This window comes from Euprymna scolopes, chromosome 23, assembly GCF_053919585.1.
Source record: "Euprymna scolopes isolate OS-2025 chromosome 23, ASM5391958v1, whole genome shotgun sequence".
Lineage (NCBI taxonomy): Eukaryota > Metazoa > Mollusca > Cephalopoda > Sepiida > Sepiolidae > Euprymna > Euprymna scolopes.
This window is the reverse complement of record NC_136504.1, coordinates 72,169,911-72,194,610: the sequence shown is the minus strand read 5'-3', so window position 1 is coordinate 72,194,610 and position 24,700 is coordinate 72,169,911. Positions and strand designations below refer to the sequence as shown.

The following is a 24,700-nucleotide window of genomic DNA, read 5'->3' as shown; positions in this document are numbered from 1 at the left end:
TGACACAAGATTTGTGGTACCAAATGCTGAGAACAGCAAGTCCTGGCCAATGAGAAACAAAGATGGTAGGCAATTCTGTGTTGTATCCTCTGTGTCCAATTAAAACAACACAGTAACTCCTCTTCTGACTTGGTCACAAAGCAATTGCTCCAGCTTCCTTAAGCTATATTTTAATCAACTGACACAGTACCTTTAAGATATTGAAAATTAAAACCACTAAAATTTTCTCCCATATTTTTTTGTTTTTGTACTCACTTAACGCAACAATCATTAAATTACAATAGACAAATGTGAGCATGAAAAATAATATGGTTAAGCTTAAACATGGAAAAGTAAAGGACTAGTTGTTGAAACTGGAAAAGAAAAGGACAAAATATAGTAAAAAATATAAATTTATAACTTTAAATATTGCAGCATTAAGAATTGAATATATAATGTTATAAATTGAAATTCAAAAATATCTTAATGCTGCAATATTTTAAGTTATAAATTTGTATTTTTTACTAGAATATCTTGTCCTTTACTTCTCCATGCATTTTTCTATTTCAATCCATAATTTTTCGAAGCTTCCAAATAAATTCACTTGTTTGTTTAATTTCAGTCTTATTTTTTGCCCCGATAAACACACGTGTAATAACAATGTATCGCATGCGTCTGTTTTCAATGAAATCCCAATTATCTCCCTTTATTGCTTTCATTCTGTTTCACTTGTTACTTCTTTCCGCGACAGCAGTGAATGAGTAGCAACAGTAGTCGCTGAAGCTGGAAACCAGTTATAAAAAGCGTCGCTCACCTTACATATTTTTACGATTTTGAACACCAGAAAATTCATCATAACTTGTTTTACCGAACAAAAATTGAAAATTTTTGTTCACAATATAGTTGAGGTGAACTGTAATAAGTGTTTGAAATTTGGTCGAAAAAGGAGCTTTAAAGAGGGTTCTAAATGACTAAGACTGCCACTTAACCATATATTCAAACATGGTATTGATTGATGATAAAAAAAAAAAAAGCGAAACATTAGGTCACTCATTAGGATTGAGTTCAATTGTTTAAATCAGAAAAAAAAATGAGTTTGCAAAGTCAGTTAACACATTTAAAAATTAGTCTTTTCCTGCTCATTATATATCTCATCCTTTGTTATCCAATTACAGGTTAAATAGCATTACATGTAATATTCCTTTTTATATTTTTTACTTTAGTTTCTTATTCCACCTCCCAAACTGTAAAAGAGTATGAGAGAAAGAGAGAGAAAAGCAACACAGAATAAGTGTACAGTGGGGGTGAAAATGATAGAAAGAGATGAATAACATGATTAATTTTCAAAGTACAACTAATTACAATTGTTTTTCTTTATTAAACATAATTTGATATGAAATTTGAGGAATATTTTAACATGTATTTTGTCTAATTAATATAGGGAAAAAAGCTTTAAGGAAATAAACGTTGATTAACTCAAGCTTTAATGAGATTTAAGGTTATCTCATGAGGTTTATCTGACCTTTCGGTAGTTTACCACCATCAACCTCAACATCCAATTTTTTTTTTAATTAAATAATCAACAATCGAAGACATTTATTTTTTCAGCTTAAATGACATTGCATAAATCGTTTCAGTCATACTGTCAAGTTTCATAATAATCCATTCAAAAGTGACGATTACAAACATGGAAATAAAAGCAATGTTGCTACAAAAATACACAAGAAAAAAATCTTTAAAAACACAGTTGTTTAATAGTCTTTTAATTATAATTTACAAATTTGAAATGAAATTGGGGGAGGGTCTCAAACTATGCTGCTACAAGTGAAATGACAAAAAGTAAAACCAAAGTGAAAAGAGAGCATGGAAAAATGTCTAAGCATTGCAAGTGGCATGAGAAGTAAAAACAATGGTAGATGAAAGCTGATGATGGTTGGGAGTCAAGAATACGAAATGTTGCTCTATTTTCAGCCTCACTTCTCATTTGGTAGTTCTTCGGGATGGTTCAGATGCTGTCGGCGGAGGAGGAACACCTTTCCGGTCCAGATCATCAATGTATGATAACAGAATCTTCTTGCGGTCATCACTTATGCAGTCTAAAACCAAATATCTGCGGTCATTCTGAAATTGAATTTATTACATGGTTTTAGAAATTTAATTTTGTATCCTAATTTGATTATGAAAAGATTTTAAACATTGTGAAAATTTATTTTTGCTAAAAAAAAAAAAAAAAAATAGTACTTAATGTCAAATGTAAATGTTAAGCAATTATTTAGGAATGGTTTGTATGCTTTTTGTATAAAACGACGAAAGGGGAAAAAATAATACAGCTATTTCTAGTTAGAAAATATTGCCAAAATACAGAAACCATTCAATATTATTCATAATTTTATTACAATATGTTTAAAGATATTCATAAAAGATTAACAAAAAAGAATAAATAAATGATTAGACTATAAAATTGTTTTTTTTTTAATAAAGTTAGGCCACATTTAACACTAGTTGAATTTGAATAATTAATTCTTACTTAATCATTATTGGTTATATATAGTTGCGTATTTTAAAAAAATATAGTGCATATGCATATATATATATACACTGTCAAGAGAAACAACTCAAACGTTTCTAGCATTCAGGTTCTGTTTAAAATTTATGACATACTTAGAGAATGTCACTCAACAAAAAATAATTTCAATTAAAAATCATACAAATGCAAAACATTCAATTTCTAATACGCATTGAACAATCGTATGTTGTATATAAAAAATAAAATGTTGTATATAAAAAAATAAAATGTTGTATATAAAAAAATAAAATGTTGTATATAAAAAATAAAATGTTGTATATAAAAAAATAAAATGTTGTATATAAAAAATAAAATGTTGTATATAAAAAAAATAAAATGTTGTATATAAAAAATAAAAACTCATACAAAAAAGTGCAATGTAATCAAGCGGATTTAAACTGTTGGCCTGTCAGATATACAGGGTGACCCCCCCCCCCCAAAAAAAAACGGGCCCAACTCTAATTAGGTCCCGTTTCTTAGTGTTTTGTCTGAATGAAATGAAACTTTGGTCATAACTAGTTTATTATATTCAAAACATCACACCAAAACACTAGGGTCTTTTCTTCTCCGTTGATTGTAAAATGCTCAGAAAAACAATTAAATGTCCTGTTTTTTTTTTTTTTTGGTCACCCTGTATAAATGAATCATTCGTGTGTGTGTGTGTATATATATATATACACACACACACACACACACATGTAGACAACAGTAGAGAGAAACAACTCAAACGTTTCTAGCATCCAGGTCCAGTTAACACTTTCTTATTACCACCTATTTTGGCATGTTGTAAAAAAAAAAACATGAAACGGATACCAGTTTAGAGTAGATTGTAAAACTGAGCTTGTATTGCTTGCAACACATCCAACAAGGGGCACTTTTGCAGTCTTCCAGCAAGTGAGGAAAGAAAGGAAGAAGCTTCGTGTAGGATGCTTGCCCTAAGCTCGTTTTCAGTGTACGTATAGTTACTAAATGCTGCATGTACACAGGTGAAACTCTAATTTTCCTGCTTATGGAAGTTTCTGCACCATCTGATCGTATGACAGAACAAGATTTTAAAGCTGCCTTTGTTCATTGGTTGTCCATGTCTGACAACTCCTACAAGTTTTTTTCTCAAATGGAGAAAGCGGTGAATGTTCACCGAAGATGGTCAAATAAAAAATATCAGGTTAAAAAGTTTTCAGTGTGATGAAGTTCAACACTTAGCAAAGGAATTGTCTTGCTCAGCCTAACACAGCTTGGGACATCCCAATCATAAAAAAAAATGCTGATGTGAAGAGTTTGGACACATTTCCCTGAATTATCCAGACTGGCTTCTTCCACAAACAAGAATTTGGTGCTGTGAATGCAGAAAGACTGTATTGCATTACTTGATTTTGGGTTCACCTGCACAAGCAAGAAGGTATGCCAGACGTGGCAAGAGCAAACGATTGAGGAGGCAGAAGAACACGTAGAGTTCAGTTCAGCAGCCTCCGACTAGACAATGGACTAGTACTGATGGGGAATCTGCTTGGGTTTGACTTGTTGATGATGATAGATATAATAAAAGTTGATGATGATAGATATAATAAAAGTTGATGATGATAGATATAATAAAAGCTCTAAGTGGAACATCCACCTCAAAATCAGGGGAGGTTCAGTTTTCTAATGAACAAGATTAGGTGACTGTGCGAGTACTTGTTATCAAAGAACTTGATTTTTGAACATTTGATAAACAAAATGAATGGAATTAAGTACAAGGTAAAGCAAAACGGTATTACAGAGTATTTGATGTTGGTAAGTCAAGAGACTGTTTAAGTAGAGCAATGGATTAAAAAAGGCTGACTTGCTCCTTATTAGAAGGATTGATGGTCAGCATGCAGCAGAATATATTAAAAGTCTGTTCTATAATGGAACTCAACCTCCATGTTGATGCATACATTGCAGATATTGATGTTTGCAGCAGCAAACTGAGAGAATGGAGACTGCAAGGATCAAACATAAAATTTGCAGAGTCTCTGATCTGCTTCTTTCCAAGTGCACATCAGAGAACTGCTTTGGCTTTATCAAAGCATTGTTTGCTAAAGCAGAAGAAACTGGTTCACTAAGTTGGGATCTGGATTGAACCCGATTTCGCAAATAGTCCAATTATCACAAATCAAAAAGTGACCTCAGCTTCCATAGATGATGTGTATGGAGATGAGAGTATCACTTCTACTGTGTTGCTGAACTTTTCTCGCACCTTGGGCTGCAAGCAAAACTCCAGGACGACCAACGACTGTGTGCTGTCTGGGGAAATAGACAATGCCTTGCTTTAGAAATGTTGGAACGAGATACCGGATGGTAAAGATAAGACAATATTACCAAAAGGAAGATGCCCTCTGAAAGACTCGGTCACTGTTAAAACTTTCTACACAAATAAATCTGATGATGGTTTACATAAACAATGAAAAAATAAAATGTATTTTCAAGATTTTTTTTTCATTTCATGGAAATTAGAGAAAAAGAAATTTTCAGCAAAATCAAAGATCACGAATGAAAAATTACCTGCAAAATTGTTTCAATATCTTTTAGATGCATTTCATTTTCTTCAATCATCTTCTTAGATCTGTTATATATAAAAAAAAAATAATTCACAAAATGCTATTTTATATAAATATATAAACTTGTCTTTTTAAAACAATATTGACACATTTAAATATTTACAAGAAAATGTAAAATTGTTTTATTCTATTCTGATGGTATGGTATTCGCCATGGGTTAAAATCAAGCTTTCATCAAATAAGAAAGTTTCTAGGGAATATCAAATATGTCAAACACAGTTGTTCAGTGTTTAAGGGGTCTCATTAACAATTCTTAAGACTAAATAGGTTTTATTTTTTTTTAATAATTAGCATATCTGAAATACAGTGTGGTTTTATGCTAGGGTGAACGATCACTGGTGTTATATTTATTCTGCGACAAGTACAACATAGACGATGTGAATATCGATGAAAGTATCCCTTCTACTGTGTTGCTGAACATTTGTCGCACTTTGGGCTGCAAAAATAAATATTTCTTCACTACTTTTTCTCCCTTACTTTCCCTCTCCCCCTGCTCTAATCAAGTCTGTCAACCTATTCCACAAATCCTAAAACTCAATCATGAAAAGTCTCCAGAAAGAATACATGATTAAACCCAAAACTCCAACTTCCAATACATCTCCTTCTTCAACATCAGGGAACATATGTTCCAACCTTCCAGAGGTTTTACCACATGCTCAAGATCAAAAGAGATAGAATCAGAGAGAACTTTGGTCATTTACGGTCTTTGATATGTTGCCATAGATGGTAGCGTCATCAGCAGAAATGTCTACAAATGATCTTAGAATGTGATTTGGGAGGTCATGGATGTAGATCAGGAAGAGAGTTGAGTCCAGGATGGACCTTTGAGAAACTCCAGTATTAATAATGTGAACTTCTGATTTCTGCCCATCAACCAATACTCTTATGAACCTTGAGAGAAATAATTTAATGATTGAAAACATATTTCCAGCTATACGGTAACTGGAGATCTTGTAAAGTAGACCTTTATGCCATACCTTATCAAAGGTCTTTGATGTGTCAAGAGCAATTGCCCTAGAAAGGTTGCCTCCGTTGAGAGATTTGCTAATCCTATGAGATATAACCATAAGCACATCTGTAGATCTAGCAGAATGGAAACCATATTGCATGTCACTAAGAAGGTTGTTTTTGCTGAGATGGTTGACTACTTCTCTATTTAACACAGATTCCAGCAATTTACACACACAGGAGACTTATTGCACAAGACTTATTGGTCTGTACTGAGAGAGAGAGATGATCGATCACCTGAATTTTTAAATACAGGGCATACTGATGAGATTTTCCAGGGTATTGGGAAGCAATTCTCTGTAAAACAATGTTTAAACAGCTTTGCAAGTATGAGCTAGTTTTGGGTGAGGCTTTTTGATAACTATAATAGGAATGCCGTCAGGACCAGTTGCTTTATTGGAATCAAGGTTTTTGATTAGCTAAGCAACATCACGCACAGATATTTGTATGTAGCATAGCATATTTTCTGATACAGGAGGAAACATGGGGGTTTGACAGCCTTGGTCGCATAGGGTAGAATTAGCTGCAAGTTCTTGGAAAATAATTTGGCTTTGTCTGATGCTAACAAGATTACTTCAGGTCCATTGATGATGGTTGGGATAGAGCACATGCTTCTGTTCAGGACCCTGTTAGTTATTTGCCAAAACTGGTGGGAACCAAGCGACTGCTCAGCTACTTTGGACTTAACGGACTGAGCATATAAATCTCTTGCATTCTTTATTACTCTTTTACAGTGGTTGCTAGCAGTTCTGGAAGTGGCTTTAGACTCAGCACGTTGGAAGCAATGGAAAAAGTGATTTCTTTGCGCAATGGCAGTTGCACATTCTGTTAGCTGGCTGTTCGATTTTAGCTGGAATTTGTTGGCAAGTATGAAGCAGTCTATACCTACAATTAACCGTCAGGTGTGATACTATAGCGGACACATTTCTTTTAAACATGGAACGTCTGAGGACTTATTACATTTTGTTTTTATCTTAACTGATATAACTGAGTGTTCGGAAGATCCCTGTGGAGACAGAATGGAAGATGAACATAGCTCAGAGCAAGTTGTAACAAAAAGGTCTAAGAGACTTGCATACTGACCATCAGTCTCGGGCACACGAGTGGGTTCGTGAATAATCTGAGTGAGGTCATAAGCAATGGAGAAATGACAAGAATCTTCCCTCATCATCTGTTTTGTTTGAGTGAGTTAACATTGAAATCTCCACAGACATGAATGTTAGCCAAAGGATGAGCAGATAGGATGTGGTCAATTATTTCAGATATGCTCTTAAAGATAGTAACTCTGCTGTTGTGGGGGCGATAGACGGCAAATATAAATGCAGTGGTGTCAGCAAGTGAAACCCAGAAGTACATATAGGGTAAATTAGGGTTTTCTCTAGAGATGTCCCTGCCACATGGAAAGCCATCTTTAATGTAGGCACATATTCCATGCCTATGATGATCTTGAGAGGTCAGATTTGGATTTTAAGTTAGAGTATCTTTTAATTACGAACTCATCTAAAGAAATAGTCGGTCCAATGCCAGTTTCACTTAGAAATAATAGATCTGGTTTTGTCTTGTAATTGGGTTTCAACCTCTGGAAGGTTAGAACGTAGACCCCTGATGTTGTAGAAGTAGACATGGTAGTGGGAGTTTATGTTGAAGTTGGAGTTCTGGGTTTAATCTTGTATTTTTTCTGGAAACTTTTCATGATGGAGTTTTGGAATTTGTGGAACAGGTCGACAGATTTGGTTAGAGCAGACAAGTAAGAGAAAAAGAAACAAAGAAATTTTTTTTTTGTAGCACATAAGGGCACCCACTATATCATTTAAAACTGTAACAATTACCCACTAATATAGCATCAAGAAACCCTACCAAAAGCTACTGCAAGGTCCAGAATCCATTCACCAAATGGCAATACAGCAGCCCTAGTATTTTGCACCTACTGATAGGAGAGCCTCCTTAGTGGTTAATCCAAGGTTTGAGTACCTGACTATCAGGTGGATAACGTCAGCCCAGATAAAACATTTACCGCTAGCACTTTTATTAGTGACATGGCCACAAGGATAGGCATAGAAACAGGAAATTTCCGACATCTCATGCAACTGTTCATGCAAAAGTACTGCCAACCTAGAATACAGCTTTTTCCGTACTTGTACGGTTTAAGCAAGACATTAAAATATGAAAATATAAAAAAAAAAAAAAATTCACTTAATTTGATTGAGCAGTTTTTTTTTTTACAGCGGAAAGACATGTTTTTATGAGAGCGCATTGAAGGCAGACATCTTGGATTTGTTCTTAATTTTTGTTTGGAGTTTAGAAACACGGCACAGGGAGATAACTCCAGTTAAAGCACCGACACTCCCTCCCCATCTTTATTACTAGCTTTTCTTCCTAAAAATCAAACCTTTTGCTCGGTATCATAACAAATTGTTTTTTCGCTGTAAAAAAAAACAAAAAAAAACTACTTGATGAAATTAAGTGATATTTGTTTTTTTGGAGAACTTCATTCCATAACAGATACATACAGTTTAAACTTTTTTCAATATTTTCATTTTTTAATGCCTTGATTAAACTGTACAAGTACCGCTTTTTGCTTCTCTCTTTATCAGAAAAATCGCTCATTAAAAATGAGGACTGAGGAACAAATTAGGAGAAGCGAGAGTTACAGGAGCTGCCGATAATGCATCCACAATGCATTGTCTACCCTTCATTAAAAAAAAAATAAATAAATAAATAAATAAAAAAAATTAAGTATTGTACTTAATACAAGTTCAATTGACGTGTTTACTTTACTTCCACGATTTTTTTCCAGTATCTGCATATTTTAAATTTGTGTATTTGATCTCATGGCATTCTTGTTCATTGTGCTTGCTTTTTTTTATCTACATTTAGCACATATGGAGTGACTTCTGCAGATGTCTATGTGATCGCCAAATTTTTGACATTCGAAATATCTCAGAGGATCTGGAATACAGATTCTATATTAAATCGAATTTTGATTTTTTGTGGGATTTGGGATGTGTTGAATGAGAGTATGTGTTTGTGAGTATCTTTTCATTATTTTTTCTTTTAAAATTATGTCATACTTGATAACGCCTTGTTTAATTTGTTCTGAATTTATTCAGGGGTGGCAAGTGCTAATTCTGTTTCTGATGACTCCTTTTGATTTATTTAGTTTCATATATGGGACAGTTTTGATATTGAGATTATGGAAAGTTTTTGTTTTCCATTCTCTCACTTTGAATCTTCGTTTCAATTTCTATTAGTAAATAGTTTTTTGACGGTTTTTAGTTTTATTTTATTGGATAATATTTTTTCGATAAGGAAGGGAGGATAGTTTTGATAGTTTCCAGTAATGTAGAATCTGGGGAATTCTGTTTTCCTCATTTTCCAGATTAGATACGGTTCATCTGGGATTTTTTTATTTTGCTTTATCACCGAGTTTATTTTGCTTTTTATTGCTCCCCACCCACTTCAGAGCCCAATATTGGAACCTGTTAAGGGGGGAAACTAAATCGCCTTGACAGCGACTTCTATCTTCTACGTGCAGTCAGTGTTTTGTAATTTCTTTCATATTTTCAACAAAAATTACTGCTATTTTCTTTTTCCAAGTTTTTTCTTGTAGTAATAGTCAATAGGACCAGCAGATTGATCAGATCGGATCTCTCCAACTTCCTGTCTAGCCTGGGTAAGGGCCAAAGTGATCCTTAGAGAAGTGAAGATGCTCCAAATCCCTCAACCATTAGGATTCTGTCCCAAGACATCACGGATCGCCACCCACGGCTAACAAGTAGCTCCATTGAGGGACTTTCACTCTTTGCAGGAGGGGTGGGGGTGGGGTAGTTGATACATTCTAATGCTCCGCTGACAGGACCCATATGTAGCATATCGTGGTCAAAGATGATTTTATAAACAGATAATCTTAATTCAAAATCTTACTTGTATGTGATGAGTTTAGAAACAGATAATCTTAATTCAAAAATCTTACTTGTATGTGATGATTTTATAAACAGATAATCTTAATTCAAAAATCTTACTTGTATGTGATGATTTTAGAAACAGATAATCTTAATTCAAAAATCTTACTTGTATGTGATGATTTTATAAACAGATAATCTTAATTCAAAATCTTACTTGTATGTGATGAGTTTAGAAACAGATAATCTTAATAATTCAAAAATCTTACTTGTATGTGATGATTTTATAAACAGATAATCTTAATAATTCAAAAATCTTACTTGTATGTGATGAGTTTATAAACAGATAATCTTAATTCAAAAATCTTACTTGTATGTGATGATTTTATAAACAGATAATCTTAATAATTCAAAAATCTTACTTGTATGTGATGAGTTTATAAACAGATAATCTTAATTCAAAAATCTTACTTGTATGTGATGAGTTTAGAAACAGATAATCTTAATAATTCAAAAATCTTACTTGTATGTGATGATTTTATAAACGGATAATCTTAATAATTCAAAAATCTTACTTGTATGTGATGAGTTTATAAACAGATAATCTTAATAATTCAAAAATCTTACTTGTATGTGATGAGTTTATAAACAGATAATCTTAATAATTCAAAAATCTTACTTGTATGTGATGAGTTTATAAACAGATAATCTTAATAATTCAAAAATCTTACTTGTATGTGATGATTTTATAAACAGATAATCTTAATTCAAAAATCTTTATTGTATGTGATGAGTTTATAAACAGATAATCTTAATAATTCAAAAATCTTACTTGTATGTGATGATTTTATAAACAGATAATCTTAATAATTCAAAAATCTTACTTGTATGTGATGATTTTATAAACAGATAATCTTAATTCAAAAATCTTACTTGTATGTGATGATTTTATAAACAGACAATCTTAATAATTCAAAATCTTACTTGTATGTGATGATTTTATAAACAGATAATCTTAATAATTCAAAAATCTTACTTGTATGTGATGAGTTTATAAACAGATAATCTTAATTCAAAAATCTTACTTGTATGTGATGATTTTATAAACAGACAATCTTAATAATTCAAAATCTTACTTGTATGTGATGATTTTATAAACAGATAATCTTAATAATTCAAAAATCTTACTTGTATGTGATGATTTTATAAACAGACAATCTTAATAATTCAAAATCTTACTTGTATGTGATGATTTTATAAACAGATAATCTTAATAATTCAAAAATCTTACTTGTATGTGATGAGTTTATAAACAGATAATCTTAATTCAAAAATCTTACTTGTATGTGATGATTTTATAAACAGACAATCTTAATAATTCAAAATCTTACTTGTATGTGATGATTTTATAAACAGATAATCTTAATAATTCAAAAATCTTACTTGTATGTGATGAGTTTATAAACAGATAATCTTAATAATTCAAAAATCTTACTTGTATGTGATGAGTTTATAAACAGATAATCTTAATAATTCAAAAATCTTACTTGTATGTGATGATTTTATAAACAGATAATCTTAATTCAAAAATCTTACTTGTATGTGATGAGTTTATAAACGGATAATCTTAATAATTCAAAAATCTTACTTGTATGTGATGAGTTTATAAACAGATAATCTTAATAATTCAAAAATCTTACTTGTATGTGATGAGTTTATAAACAGATAATCTTAATAATTCAAAAATCTTACTTGTATGTGATGATTTTATAAACAGATAATCTTAATTCAAAAATCTTTATTGTATGTGATGAGTTTATAAACAGATAATCTTAATAATTCAAAAATCTTACTTGTATGTGATGATTTTATAAACAGATAATCTTAATAATTCAAAAATCTTACTTGTATGTGATGATTTTATAAACAGATAATCTTAATTCAAAAATCTTACTTGTATGTGATGATTTTATAAACAGACAATCTTAATAATTCAAAATCTTACTTGTATGTGATGATTTTATAAACAGATAATCTTAATAATTCAAAAATCTTACTTGTATGTGATGAGTTTATAAACAGATAATCTTAATTCAAAAATCTTACTTGTATGTGATGATTTTATAAACAGACAATCTTAATAATTCAAAATCTTACTTGTATGTGATGATTTTATAAACAGATAATCTTAATAATTCAAAAATCTTACTTGTATGTGATGATTTTATAAACAGACAATCTTAATAATTCAAAATCTTACTTGTATGTGATGATTTTATAAACAGATAATCTTAATAATTCAAAAATCTTACTTGTATGTGATGAGTTTATAAACAGATAATCTTAATTCAAAAATCTTACTTGTATGTGATGATTTTATAAACAGACAATCTTAATAATTCAAAATCTTACTTGTATGTGATGATTTTATAAACAGATAATCTTAATAATTCAAAAATCTTACTTGTATGTGATGAGTTTATAAACAGATAATCTTAATAATTCAAAAATCTTACTTGTATGTGATGAGTTTATAAACAGATAATCTTAATAATTCAAAAATCTTACTTGTATGTGATGATTTTATAAACAGATAATCTTAATTCAAAAATCTTACTTGTATGTGATGAGTTTATAAACGGATAATCTTAATAATTCAAAAATCTTACTTGTATGTGATGATTTTATAAACAGATAATCTTAATTCAAAAATCTTACTTGTATGTGATGAGTTTATAAACAGATAATCTTAATAATTCAAAAATCTTACTTGTATGTGATGAGTTTATAAACAGATAATCTTAATTCAAAATCTTACTTGTATGTGATGATTTTATAAACAGATAATCTTAATTCAAAAATCTTTATTGTATGTGATGATTTTATAAACAGATAATCTTAATAATTCAAAAATCTTACTTGTATGTGATGAGTTTATAAACAGATAATCTTAATTCAAAATCTTACTTGTATGTGATGAGTTTATAAACAGATAATCTTAATAATTCAAAAATCTTACTTGTATGTGATGAGTTTTGTTTCCTTCAACAATTCGCGAAATTCCGCTTTTGCTTGAGCTACCTGTTCATATCGATAATCTTCGAACTCTTTCTCTCTTTTCTGAAACAAGACAAAATGTTTTTAGCAAAAAGAAATGACACTGTATTTTACTGTATGCTTTTTCCTCCTCCAACAATGTCAATCATCACAGTGGATGTGTGTGGCCTTTTCAGTTTTTGATAAGCTAGTCACCTACTTGACACACTTTAGGAAATTCGATCAGCCGCATCCAGTCGCAGATAACAGTCAAGATTTGAACAGTCTGATCATGACAATAATAAAAACGAAAAACAGCAGATAATCACCCTCTCTAAAGCAGCTTAACATGGCCGAACAAAGGGCCATTATTTTGTTTATTAACAAAAGCCAATTTTTATTACACAAATAGTTAATTTATTATCAATTCAATTTAGTTTTATTGCCCAGAAATAACTCAAGAGTTTCTTTAAGAAAAACAAAGTTTTTTTATCAATTTTTTTTTTTACAACTTTTACAAGCATTTCACATTAAAACTATTTCCTTTTTTTCTCTGCCTTTTCTTGTTTTCCACCATTGATCTGGATCTCAACGTTTGTCTCCGTGGCATATCAACCCTTTTTAATTTGTCAACATTGTCACATTACTGGTGTTACAAACTTATTAATGAAGATGCTGCTTGGGAGGGGGGGGGGTAAAAATATCTTTTTGCATACTGCTCATCTTGGTTCACAATGTATAGGTTCCTGGCTTCAACATAAGTATTAAATTTGAAAAGCTGCACTCAAAGTAGGTCGAAATGTGAAAGCAATAACCAACATAAGAATCATAATGTAAAAATATAGTTCGTAACATAAAAATACGAATTTAAATTTTAAAAAAGTCACAGCTGATTTGTGAATGAATGCTTTTTAAGACAATTTAAATTATTGTAATCACTAATTTTGTTCAAATTATTGTAATCACTAATTTTGTTTAGATTATTTTTTGAACTTGTGAGTTTGTTTATTTCAAGACAATTAGAGAAAATTGAAATTAAGATTTTAACGTTTAAATTAATTTCTTCATGAAGAAATTGCCATTGGTGAAATATTTGAAATTTATTTTCTTACATCAGATAACCAAGTTTCTATGTTGTGGCTGGAGTTAATGTTCCTTTCACATGTGTGAGATGGAAGCTGTCCAATTGTAAAATAGCAGAAAAATACAAAATATCAGTGATTTTCTAACTAAAATGGAAATTCTCAATAAAAAGAAAAGAATCTTTAGACTTTCAAATCAAGTCAGTGATTGATCAAAGACAAGAAAGTAAAATGACTAAAAAAAAAAAAAAAAAAACATCTCAGGAACAAAGCATAAAGAAAACTTCAAATTTCCACAAAGTAATCAGATTCTCCAATTTATCTTTTCTCTCCAGTAAAGACCTTTTTGATAACAATACTTTTTCTTGGTTGCCAGAAGAACCAACCAATTATCCAAGTTGCCAACAAAGCTACAAACTCCAAAGTCATACCATCTTTTAAAGAGTGTAGGCACAGAACAACCAGTCAGAATGCAAGTGATTGTAGCATAAGACCATAAAATATTTGTTGGAGTCTATTACAATATTTCATCTGTCTTGTTTCATGATATAACTTTGCAAGACAACAGAAAGATTGTTTTAACTTCATTAAATTTCAAAAGGAAATGTTAAACTTTACACAACTCAATAAATTTAGAAGAAAAATCATTGATCAATTTCGTTTTTTCTTTTTCAATTCAAAACATGTATCAACTTTTGTATATCACCTGGAAAACCTTTTTACAAATTGCTTAATTTTAGAGGTGGATGTACTTTTGTATGAAGCTTTAGAACATTGGTTATCTGACACTGGATAAATTATTGGAAAAAAAAAAATCTTGATATTTTTCTGACATCTTATGAAAAATATTTTTTTATGTTGAATGGCTCCAAAAAATCATTATGCAATCTCACACACACACACACACCAACATTGCCTGGTCATGCAATACACTTAAATGATATTTTGATTAATGCAGATTTCATATTTATTATTATATAATATTGTAATGACTTAAATTTAAAAAGTTTTTAAAAAAAAAATGACTTGTGGACCACCGAGAATCAAAACCGAAACATTTAGCTTACAATCCTTTGACATAAATGCCTGAGGTATTAAGACATGTTTGCTGCACGGCTAAAAATTAAAACATGAATCAATAGCTATTACATTATGCATGTATATTCATAATGCCGTCGTTCGATCTTCACCTGTCAAATTCCATTTTAATTTTCACACTTTTGCACCAATTTTCCACAGCTAGAATCCAAATATAAAGTTTTGCATGGGTTCAAATACCCTATATATTAAGTTTCATGTCTGTAGGCCACAAACTAACAAAGGAATTTAGTAGGCAAAATGTTTAAAACAAATATATATATGCACACATAAATATATATAGAAAAAGGTTACTATAACCTTTTTACGCAAATATTACACAAGTATAAACCATGTAGAATATTTGCATAACGTAACAGTTAAGAAAACTGAAAAACTAATAAGGAATTAATTAAAATGAATGTTTAAAAGAATATGTAAATTAGCTAGATCTTTTGCAGATAAATGCAATTCCACGACCCATATATAACAAAGTTGTATTTATTTATTTTTTTTTTTTTAAGTAAATGGGAAGAAGGGTTTTTTAATATGAATATCAATACACAAAAATCCAAATTTATAGGAGTATATTATCAAATATGTATACACTAGCAGAATGTGACTGATGGGAAAAAAAAAAGGCATCGTTAAGAAAGGTTGTTATGGTATTGATTTCATACACATACACACCATTTGTGGATATAATGAATTGATAAAGGAGTAATCAATCTTCTCCCATGGTAATTAGGGTTGACACAAACAGCCATTAAAGCATGCCAGCTGAAAAGTTAATGTTTGGATTATAAAAATATTTTGAAAATATGTTAGATCTGACAAGCTCCATCTCAATACCACCCTTGTTAAGAGAAACACCTTTAACCTTATTTCTTGGGTGGTCAAGTTATTTGTGAGTCACTCGAAATATAGACCAGATATGAGTTTCTTTGGATAGGAAAAACAAGATAGTAGATACAAATTCAAGTGTCCATTAATTGTTGTTTGGGAATTTCAGATAACCAATTTATTTATTTTATTCATACGAAATGACATTTAGGAAAATCCCTTGGTTATGCAAATGAAGCAAAAAGAGGGACCCTCCCATGTGAGTGATGGTGAAAGGCAATGGATCCCCCTGTTGAGAGTGGTGGTCAGCGGTACAGATTTGAGAAAAAAGAAAAGGAAAAATTTTTTTTAGAGCTTGAGAATTTCAAAAACTGTCTGAGATTGGCTTAATGAGAATTATGAAATTAAATTCTGTGGATTGAGAGGCAGGATTAACCCCATCTGATTCTCAATATAATGAAAGGCAAAAATAGCCAAGGGAACACACTGACTGCTCAGAGAAAAGAAAAAAAACATGATTTAAGTCTCACTCAGTTCCAAACTACCAAATCCACATTGTGAAGAGACAAGTTCCCAGATTTAAGGTTGTCCGCCCCAACTTTACTAAAAGAAGCTGCCAGTGCCCTAGCATTTGCATCTGATTCAGAAACTTATGAATGATTAGAGTTTTGTAACTTTCAGTGAATAATTATCCTGTTATTTTCATACAATAAGCAGTTATCAACTTGTTATTCTTCTCTTCTTTTGGCTTGAATGACCTCTACTTTCCAGTGAGGTCGACTTGAGAGACCAGGACTCAATGGATTACCCACTATCAAAAGCAGCATAGGAAGAGTGGCAACCCATCTAACCGGATCCTTTCATCAACCAGGACACTTGTCAAAGAAACAGCCCAATTTCAGTAACCAAACAAGATCCAGAGCGGACTAATATGGTGACATCACTCACTGGATGTCGTTCGGAGACTAACGGGTACAGGGAGACTCGACGTTGCCGGGGAATGAATAAGGATCAACAAAGGTTTCTTCCTCCCATATTTTATTTTCATTGAAATCGGTAATATCAACCATAGTAGCCTATATGCAAACAGCAAGTATCCTGGTTCAATTGTGCCCTAAACAGAAATATTCATTTCAAACGCACCCCTGTTATATCAAAGAACCGTTGATTTTATATGCCAGGCCTTTCTACTTTTATGTCGCGATAAAACTTCTCAAATGCATTTGTAATGTTAGGCTGTATAAGGTGTTAACTTTAGTCAAAATCATCTGTTCCTTCTTTCATCGTTTATTTCGATTATCAATACTTATCAAAGACATTCCGATACAAAACTTATCTGCAAACACTGCCAGGCACATAAAGTACATTTGTGTGAAATTTTTTTAAAAATTAGTCCAGCCATTTAGGAGTCTATAGGGAACAAACTCGTACAGACAAAGTTCCTATATATATATATATATATATATATATATATATATGAGAGAGTATTTTCCTTATAAAAATGTTATGTCATTCCATTTCCTTTATAAAAATGAATAGAACGTTAAAATATTCTATTTAGAACATTTTCAGAGCAATCTGGAATAATAATAAAAAAAATTTCGGTAAATATAAAAGAATTCTGTATATTTTCTCAATTTTGTAATATTCTTCTTATTAGATTTTACCGATACATAAAACATTTGATTTGAAGTATTTCTTATCTCCTTTTGACCATCAATGCTATAGACCTTGTAATCGCTTTCAAAGCTTGTGTTAAGAAATTCTGAGTTTTATTTTTTATTTTTAAATTTGTTGCGTGTTCATATCTCTAAAATGACACAAAGTCGAGTTTCTTCTCACTCAAACATTATTAAAGCCTACTTTTTCTATTTAAAAATTATTAAAACAAACTTCTTAACATGCTCATAGATACGAGAGTTACTCCATAAAAATTAACTAATTTGCATATTCTTTTGATAACGAGTGTTCATTAATTAATTTTTATGGTTTCTTATTTAGATGATTGGTTTCATTTAACTATTACACTCAATTCTTTTTATGCAGTTTCTACATCGTTCATAATTTGCATATAATTCAGGATGAAAACGTTCTCGCACATTGAAATCTTGATATATATCTCTATATACAAAGTGCCTTAAATAAGTTTCCAGACTTTTTTTGTATGGGCACTTTTATTGATAGTACCCACATGAAACTCTAGTCCCTTTTAAAGTAATCTCCTGTGGTTGTAATGCGCTTGTTGTATTGTCCCAACAACTTCTGGAAGGCCCCCATAAAAGTCTCATTATGTGAGCTTGTTAATGACCCTCGTCACAGCCTCTTTCATCTCAATTGTCTCATAATGACAGCCTCTAAGATTTTCATTGAGCTTAGGGAATACCCAAAAGGAGCAAGGTCTGGATTATAGGGAGGATGAGGAACTGTCTTGATGTCTCCGTCAAAAACTTGAAGTTACTAAATTTTTAGTTTTTTTTTTTATCCGTCTAACAATAGCTCAGATGATATCGACGAAGGCGGGAGCGCTGAAAGTTTTGGTTTTGATTCTAGCTGATGGCACCAAGTCATTTTTTTTAAACCTTTGGAAATCATTACTATATATATTGGGTACAATATAATAAATACGAAATTGCATAAATGAAAATATCATAGAAATGTGGTATTGTGGTGACTAAAATGATTCTAGCTCAGAGTAAGATAAGTAGGATAAGACTCCCAAATTTGATCACACACATTTGATGGCCTTGTGCCAGGTTACATACTTTTTTGACAAATAGATAATTCAAATCTGTATATATGTACATAAAGCATACTAAATTCCTTTTTAAAAAGCTATTACAAACTGCTGCTAGGGTTGAGCATAAAAAAATTGCATCTATTTCTCCACCTCCTAGGGAGAGGTCCATGATCCTCGAAGCCATACTGTCATTTTGGTTGTTTTAGAGCTTCATTTTGTTTAATATTTTTGAATCGTTAACACAAAAAAAAGAAAAAAAAAAAAAACCTTTAGTAGGATATTTTAAATGTCCAAAATCTAAAAAGTACATCCATGTTTTTTTGTTTTTTTCATGGAGGGGAAAACACGTTTGAAGCAATACTTTTTTTTGTCTTTTTTGTTTTGCTTATTTTTGGTGTTGATTTTAACGTCACAAATTTTTTCCAGAAAAATAATTTACATTAAAAATTAATCATCAAGTAAATGCTAAACAAAACCAGGATTAAGTTCTGTACTAATTTTTATTTTAAATAATTAAACAATACATAAATACATTAAACTATATGGATTTTTGTTTTATCAGTACATACATATGAAATATTCTGAATATTTGCTTTAAACATTGGGAGGTTTGTGTCAGTGCGTCTACTTTCCCCAGGCAACATTGGAACATGAGCAGCTAGTATATCATGTGAAAGTATGCATTTTCAATCCAATTAGCATTTCTACAATTACATTGAGTTTCTTATTTATTGTATTTTGGCATTATTAGAAATCTATAATGGACTAACCTGGGTGCCCAGTGTTGCCTGAGTGTTTGGAGGTGCGTGTGTGCTGAACAAAAAAGTGGCAGTAAGGAGGCAGGCTCAAATCCATACCCCGAAGTAGGAAAAGAACATGAAAACAAAATGTGACGTCTTTGCTATCGAGTCCATCGTCAAACCGGCAGTGGCAAATGTTTAAATTAAGGCTAGTCAATCAAAAAGAGTGGATGACTAAAAAATATTGGCGAAAAAAACGATCCCTCCTTGTAGAAAAGTGTTAAGTTGAGGGTGAAGGAATTAATGTTTTTAGCCAATTTTTCAATATTTGTTGTTCGAAAGGTCAAGCTTCAAAACGATACTGATCTCGTAATCTGTTGTCTGTCGAAAGTTTTAGGCAGACATACATACATTTAAACAGACAAGTGAGATTTATATAATAGACTAGCAGGGGTGCCCGGCGTTGCCCAGGTGTTTGTAGGTGTGTGTGTGTATAGGAAAAAAAAAAGTGAAGGAGGAAAAGAATATGAAAAAAAAAGTGTTAATAGGCAGGTAGCCTTGAGGCGAAGGCGGAAAAGAAAGTGATAAAAAACATGTTATCTTACTGTGACGCTAAGAGGGCAGAGGAAGTGAGTGTTGAAATTAAGCAATTAAAAAGTTAAGTGACCGAGTTGACACAGGTGCATAAACATCACGCACTTAACTTTGACTGCAAGCCAGTTAAGCTTGAAGCTTTCTGCGTATTTGTTTGTTTCCCTAAGATGTTGGAGAAAACCAGTTCCCCATAAAAAGGAGAGTGTTCAAATAAATAACTATTGTCTGATATGATGGATTTTTCCCCACACTGATCAAAGCTCATTGCTTTCTGAACAAAAGGCCGAGAACATGACGTCGCTTTCGATTTATATGAACAAACATGTGAGAAGACAGAATAGCGGGAATTTTATAAAATAAAAGTTTGCTCAAATAAAAGATAGACACGACGTGCGTTCATAAATCATAGATATTATAATCTAGGGAGTATATAAAAAGTTCTAAGAAATGGTAATCCCCTCCCCCAAGGCCCTGCCCAAAGCCTTTGCCAGACATAAAAAAAAGCATGTACGCACACGCAAACACATTTTCGTTTTTATATAATGAATGCCATGTGAGTGCTGATTGTTTTCCATTCAATCCTCAAATGTTTTGTATTATGTAACATTTTTTAAAGGTTTCTGATGAGCAGCATCTTACACATTGATAAACCATTGACAATACTGTCATTACGAAAATATGATTAAGAAGTATATTTTGGTCATTGGAATTTAATCACTATATATATATATATATATATATATATATATATATATATATATATATATATATATTTGAGCTCTATTTTGAAATATTTTCACTTTCACATTAGCAAAAAATGTATTTTCACAAAATTTTATTTAATTGATAAAAATTACTTTTTCATTTAGATTAAAAAAAAAAAAAAAGTTTTATAAATTTTTTTTACATATAGCAATGTGTATAAAAACATTTTTTCAGAATTTTAAGACTTAACTTTTCAGTTAAAAGTTTAATTTTTAAACAACTGAAAAACCACAAAATTAAGTGACCTAATTACAACATGAAAAGTAATTAAAAAATAGTTAAAACATGATTCTACACTTTAAATTGCCGACATTTTATAGAACTTCAATTACCTCCTTCAATTTAAATCTCGTCACATGTCAAAGTCAAAAATGGTGTTAATTGTAGTTTTACTATATTTTATGTTTAAAAATATGTAATATTCGCTAGTAAATATAGAATGTTGAATATAAAAACATGTTAGATGGAAAATGTTAAGTAGAAAAGTTATTATACATACCCGATCACTAGATGAAAATTTGGAATATCTTGGATCTTCTTTAATCATTTTTTTGACATCTTTCCAAGAAGAAGTTAAAGTAATCTGTAAAAAAAAAAAAGACACCAGTAAAATTTGCACCTTGATTAGCAGAAAGGAAAAATTACTTTGATAGAAATATAAGGGACATATTTGAAAATTCAAATATTTATTCAAAATGTTAGACATCCAAAATCCATTAGTTAACTTTAACAACTATAATAAACTATTAAAGATAAATATATTTTAGATAATCTATATAGCTTTGCATTTTGTAGAAGATAGTTTTTATAGCTAACTAGCGGGGGTACCCGGCGTTGCCCGGGTGTTTGGAGGTGTGTGTGGTGTTAAATAATTAAAAGAATAATAAAGATCGAACCCGAACCCCTGAGGCGAAGTTTGAAAATAAAATCGGCCAGCCAGAATGAGTTAGTGAAAGATGTTTGAATTCATTTAAGTAAGAACCAAATTGACACGTGTGTGCCCGGAAGTCGTCAAGCCTTACGACGACGACGTAGGTTTATTTGTTATAAGCGAAGTATAAAAAAAGAAAACGTTTTAATTAAGGGAGGGGGAGGGTCAAACATCAAAATAATGAGAAATGACTTTTTCATCTATCTGCGCCAACATTTTGTCGTGATCAAAAGTGATGTTTGAAATATACATTATCATTCTTTTGCATTCAAAAGAATTTTGCTAATGGAATTCATTTTTGGTCACATTTGAAAAATTTATTTCCTTTCAAATGAAAATCTTTTCAGCATTTTTCCTAAAGTGTATGATTATAAAATCTGATGAACATGAAGTTTAGCAGGTAAGAAACAGAAGATTTATCAAAATATAAATCAGGTTAAATGAAGTGTCAGAAATAGATGATATATTTACAGAAAAATCAAACACATTTTGTGAAAATAAAACATTGTTCTTTACCTGTAGTGTCTCATCAAGCAGTTTATGAAACATTTCCTTATTCTTTTTATTGAGAATGTCAATATGTTCTTCAAAGAGTTTTTCTTTTTCATCGCGATCAAGCAAATCAGCAAGTTCCCAACGGTGATCTTTTCGAAGTTGCTTCCTCGTTTCACGCCATGAAGATTCGGAATTCCTAACCTGTAGTAAGTATTTTGATGAGTATTTGGTTTATTATCCAAGGTAAAAAAAAAAAAAAAATTATTAAGCGAGTGATAAAACAAAAAACACATTTTTTCATATCCCAACAGAAATGTGGACATTGATTGGGGGAGAGGGGAGTATCTGATAAAGTTAATATAGGATGTGGAAATTTCAACAAAGATTCTTTGTATTCTTTTTTTAAATTTGGGTTGAAGTTGCTAGTCATATTTTGGTGTAGTGTTGAAATTTTGAAAAAAAAAAAAATAAATAAATAAAAAAAATAAAACAAAAGAAAAACCAGAAAAATTAACCAATTTTTCTATTAATTGAACAAATAGTTGTTGTTCGGTAATGAAACTATGGTTTGAAGGTCAACATACAGTTGTAATGCTCCATTAGTTTTTTTTTTTGTGCCAGTTGTTGAATGAGATATTGCCCATTGCTGTTCTAGTTGTGATAGAAAAGCAATCGTTTGGAGGGGATCATTTAAATGTTATTTGAATTATGAATGTGAAAAAATTTTAGGAATTAAAAAATATCAGTTCAGTTCATTTGAGACTTTCACAGTACAATCTGGTTTAATTGAAAAAAGGCCCAACTAAAGTTAAAATGTGCCAATAATTTTCTTAGTGCTAAATTAATAGATGTGCAAGGTTCAAAATAGTGAGATTAGAAGAAAAACATGAATACAGAATGTGATTTAGATGGAGATATGCATCATCCCCAAAACAAGATTTACAAAGGATTTGTTTTAGATTTTTGCAGCATAAACTTTTGGACAAAAATCAAAGATTTGCTCAAAGAATCAATAAAACAATTTTTTAAAATGTTACTTTACAAAATTGGCTTTTAAAATAACAAAATAACAATGAGCAAATGGTTTATTGTTCTAACAAAAAAAAAAGTAATTTTATTTTAAAAATTGATAATTACCAAATCAGCCAAGAGTGCTTTGAAATGTTGGATTGCTTCATCTTTCTTATGCTGTTCTCGTTCTTTGTCTCTTTCTCGTAGAGAATTGGATAAAGTTCGTTGAACTTCTTTCTCTCGCTCCCGCAGACTCGCCTCAACTCTTTCTTGTTTCTCTCTTTCTTTCCGATCTTCATCATCAGATTCCTTATTAAAATGTAAAGCAAAATTAAAACCAGTCAAAAGTTAAATTCTTGTTTACATGTTGCATCATAAAATCATTTGTAATCAAATATCAATAGATATTAAAAAAATAAGTGACTAAGGAAAACTGGGGATGAATCTATTTGATTGTGTATTGTTGAAAAGGTCAAGATAATTTCTTGCCACAAGATGTGACATTTTAAAAAGCTACAATATGTTAATTGTAAAAGCATTTTGTATTTAACCCTAGAGTTTGGCGTGAAATAACTTAAACCAACTTACAGAAGTTAACTGACAATTCCAATGAAAGCAAAACATAAAATTTTCTCAACTTGAAACACATATACAGCAATTTTACAATTTCATACATAAAAGAAATCTATCCGAAATCAAACACTAACCCTAACTTGCCTAAATATTAATCCCATAGAAAATGTATAGGGAGTAGTTCACCTGAGAAAAACAATACGTGTTGATACATTGCAAAAGACCATTAAAGGCAAACACATAAAAGTACAAGAAAAAATCCTGTTATGTTACATCATTGCAAGTAAAATAAACTTATTTTATTGCATTGTTTTACTTTCAGTGATATGAACTCAAAGATAGATTTATTATTTTGTGTTTATATAAATTGAAAAATTTCATTCTGAACATGAAAATATTTACCTCTTCTATGTTTTTGACATAATCACGGAACCAGTCTTCACGTCGAGAGCTACTCTCCACAGCTTTATATCTTGGATCAGAGTCCAGTTTTTTTTTAATTTCACTCCAGCGTGAGTTACGTTTAATGCTGGTGGTTTCTTTAAGTAGCTGCATAAAATCTGCCTTTAACTGTAAAGGAAAAATGAAATGATGAAAAAAACAAGAGGAATAAAGTTGGGAGTTTCATCTGAAAAATAATTCCTATATATAGGAGGGAGGGGTATTAAGCTGTCAATAGTTAAAGGAGAAAACATTAGAAACATCTTGAAAAAAAAAAATGTAATTATGTAAACTGTGATTTGTTTGAATAATAATGTGCAGTTACAAAATTTGCTGCAGAT

At 30.9% G+C, this 24,700-nt stretch overlaps 1 protein-coding gene across 2 annotated transcripts in view; it reads right to left on the bottom strand.

The window, feature by feature from the left end:
- Positions 1 to 1,725: 1,725 nt before the first annotated feature.
- LOC145245994 (transcription elongation regulator 1-like) overlaps positions 1,726 to 24,700 on the bottom strand; it is a 144,744-nt gene continuing 121,769 nt past the window's right edge. For both annotated transcript variants that reach the window (XM_080107790.1, XM_080107791.1), the window contains 7 exons: positions 24,321 to 24,488; positions 23,472 to 23,654; positions 22,356 to 22,535; positions 21,408 to 21,491; positions 13,054 to 13,154; positions 5,069 to 5,129; positions 1,726 to 2,100 (listed from right to left, as the gene is read on the bottom strand). In XM_080107790.1, the coding sequence (XP_079963916.1) occupies positions 1,960 to 2,100; positions 5,069 to 5,129; positions 13,054 to 13,154; positions 21,408 to 21,491; positions 22,356 to 22,535; positions 23,472 to 23,654; positions 24,321 to 24,488 (918 nt within the window). In that variant the 3' untranslated portion in view covers positions 1,726 to 1,959. The remainder of the gene's footprint in view (positions 2,101 to 5,068; positions 5,130 to 13,053; positions 13,155 to 21,407; positions 21,492 to 22,355; positions 22,536 to 23,471; positions 23,655 to 24,320; positions 24,489 to 24,700) is intronic.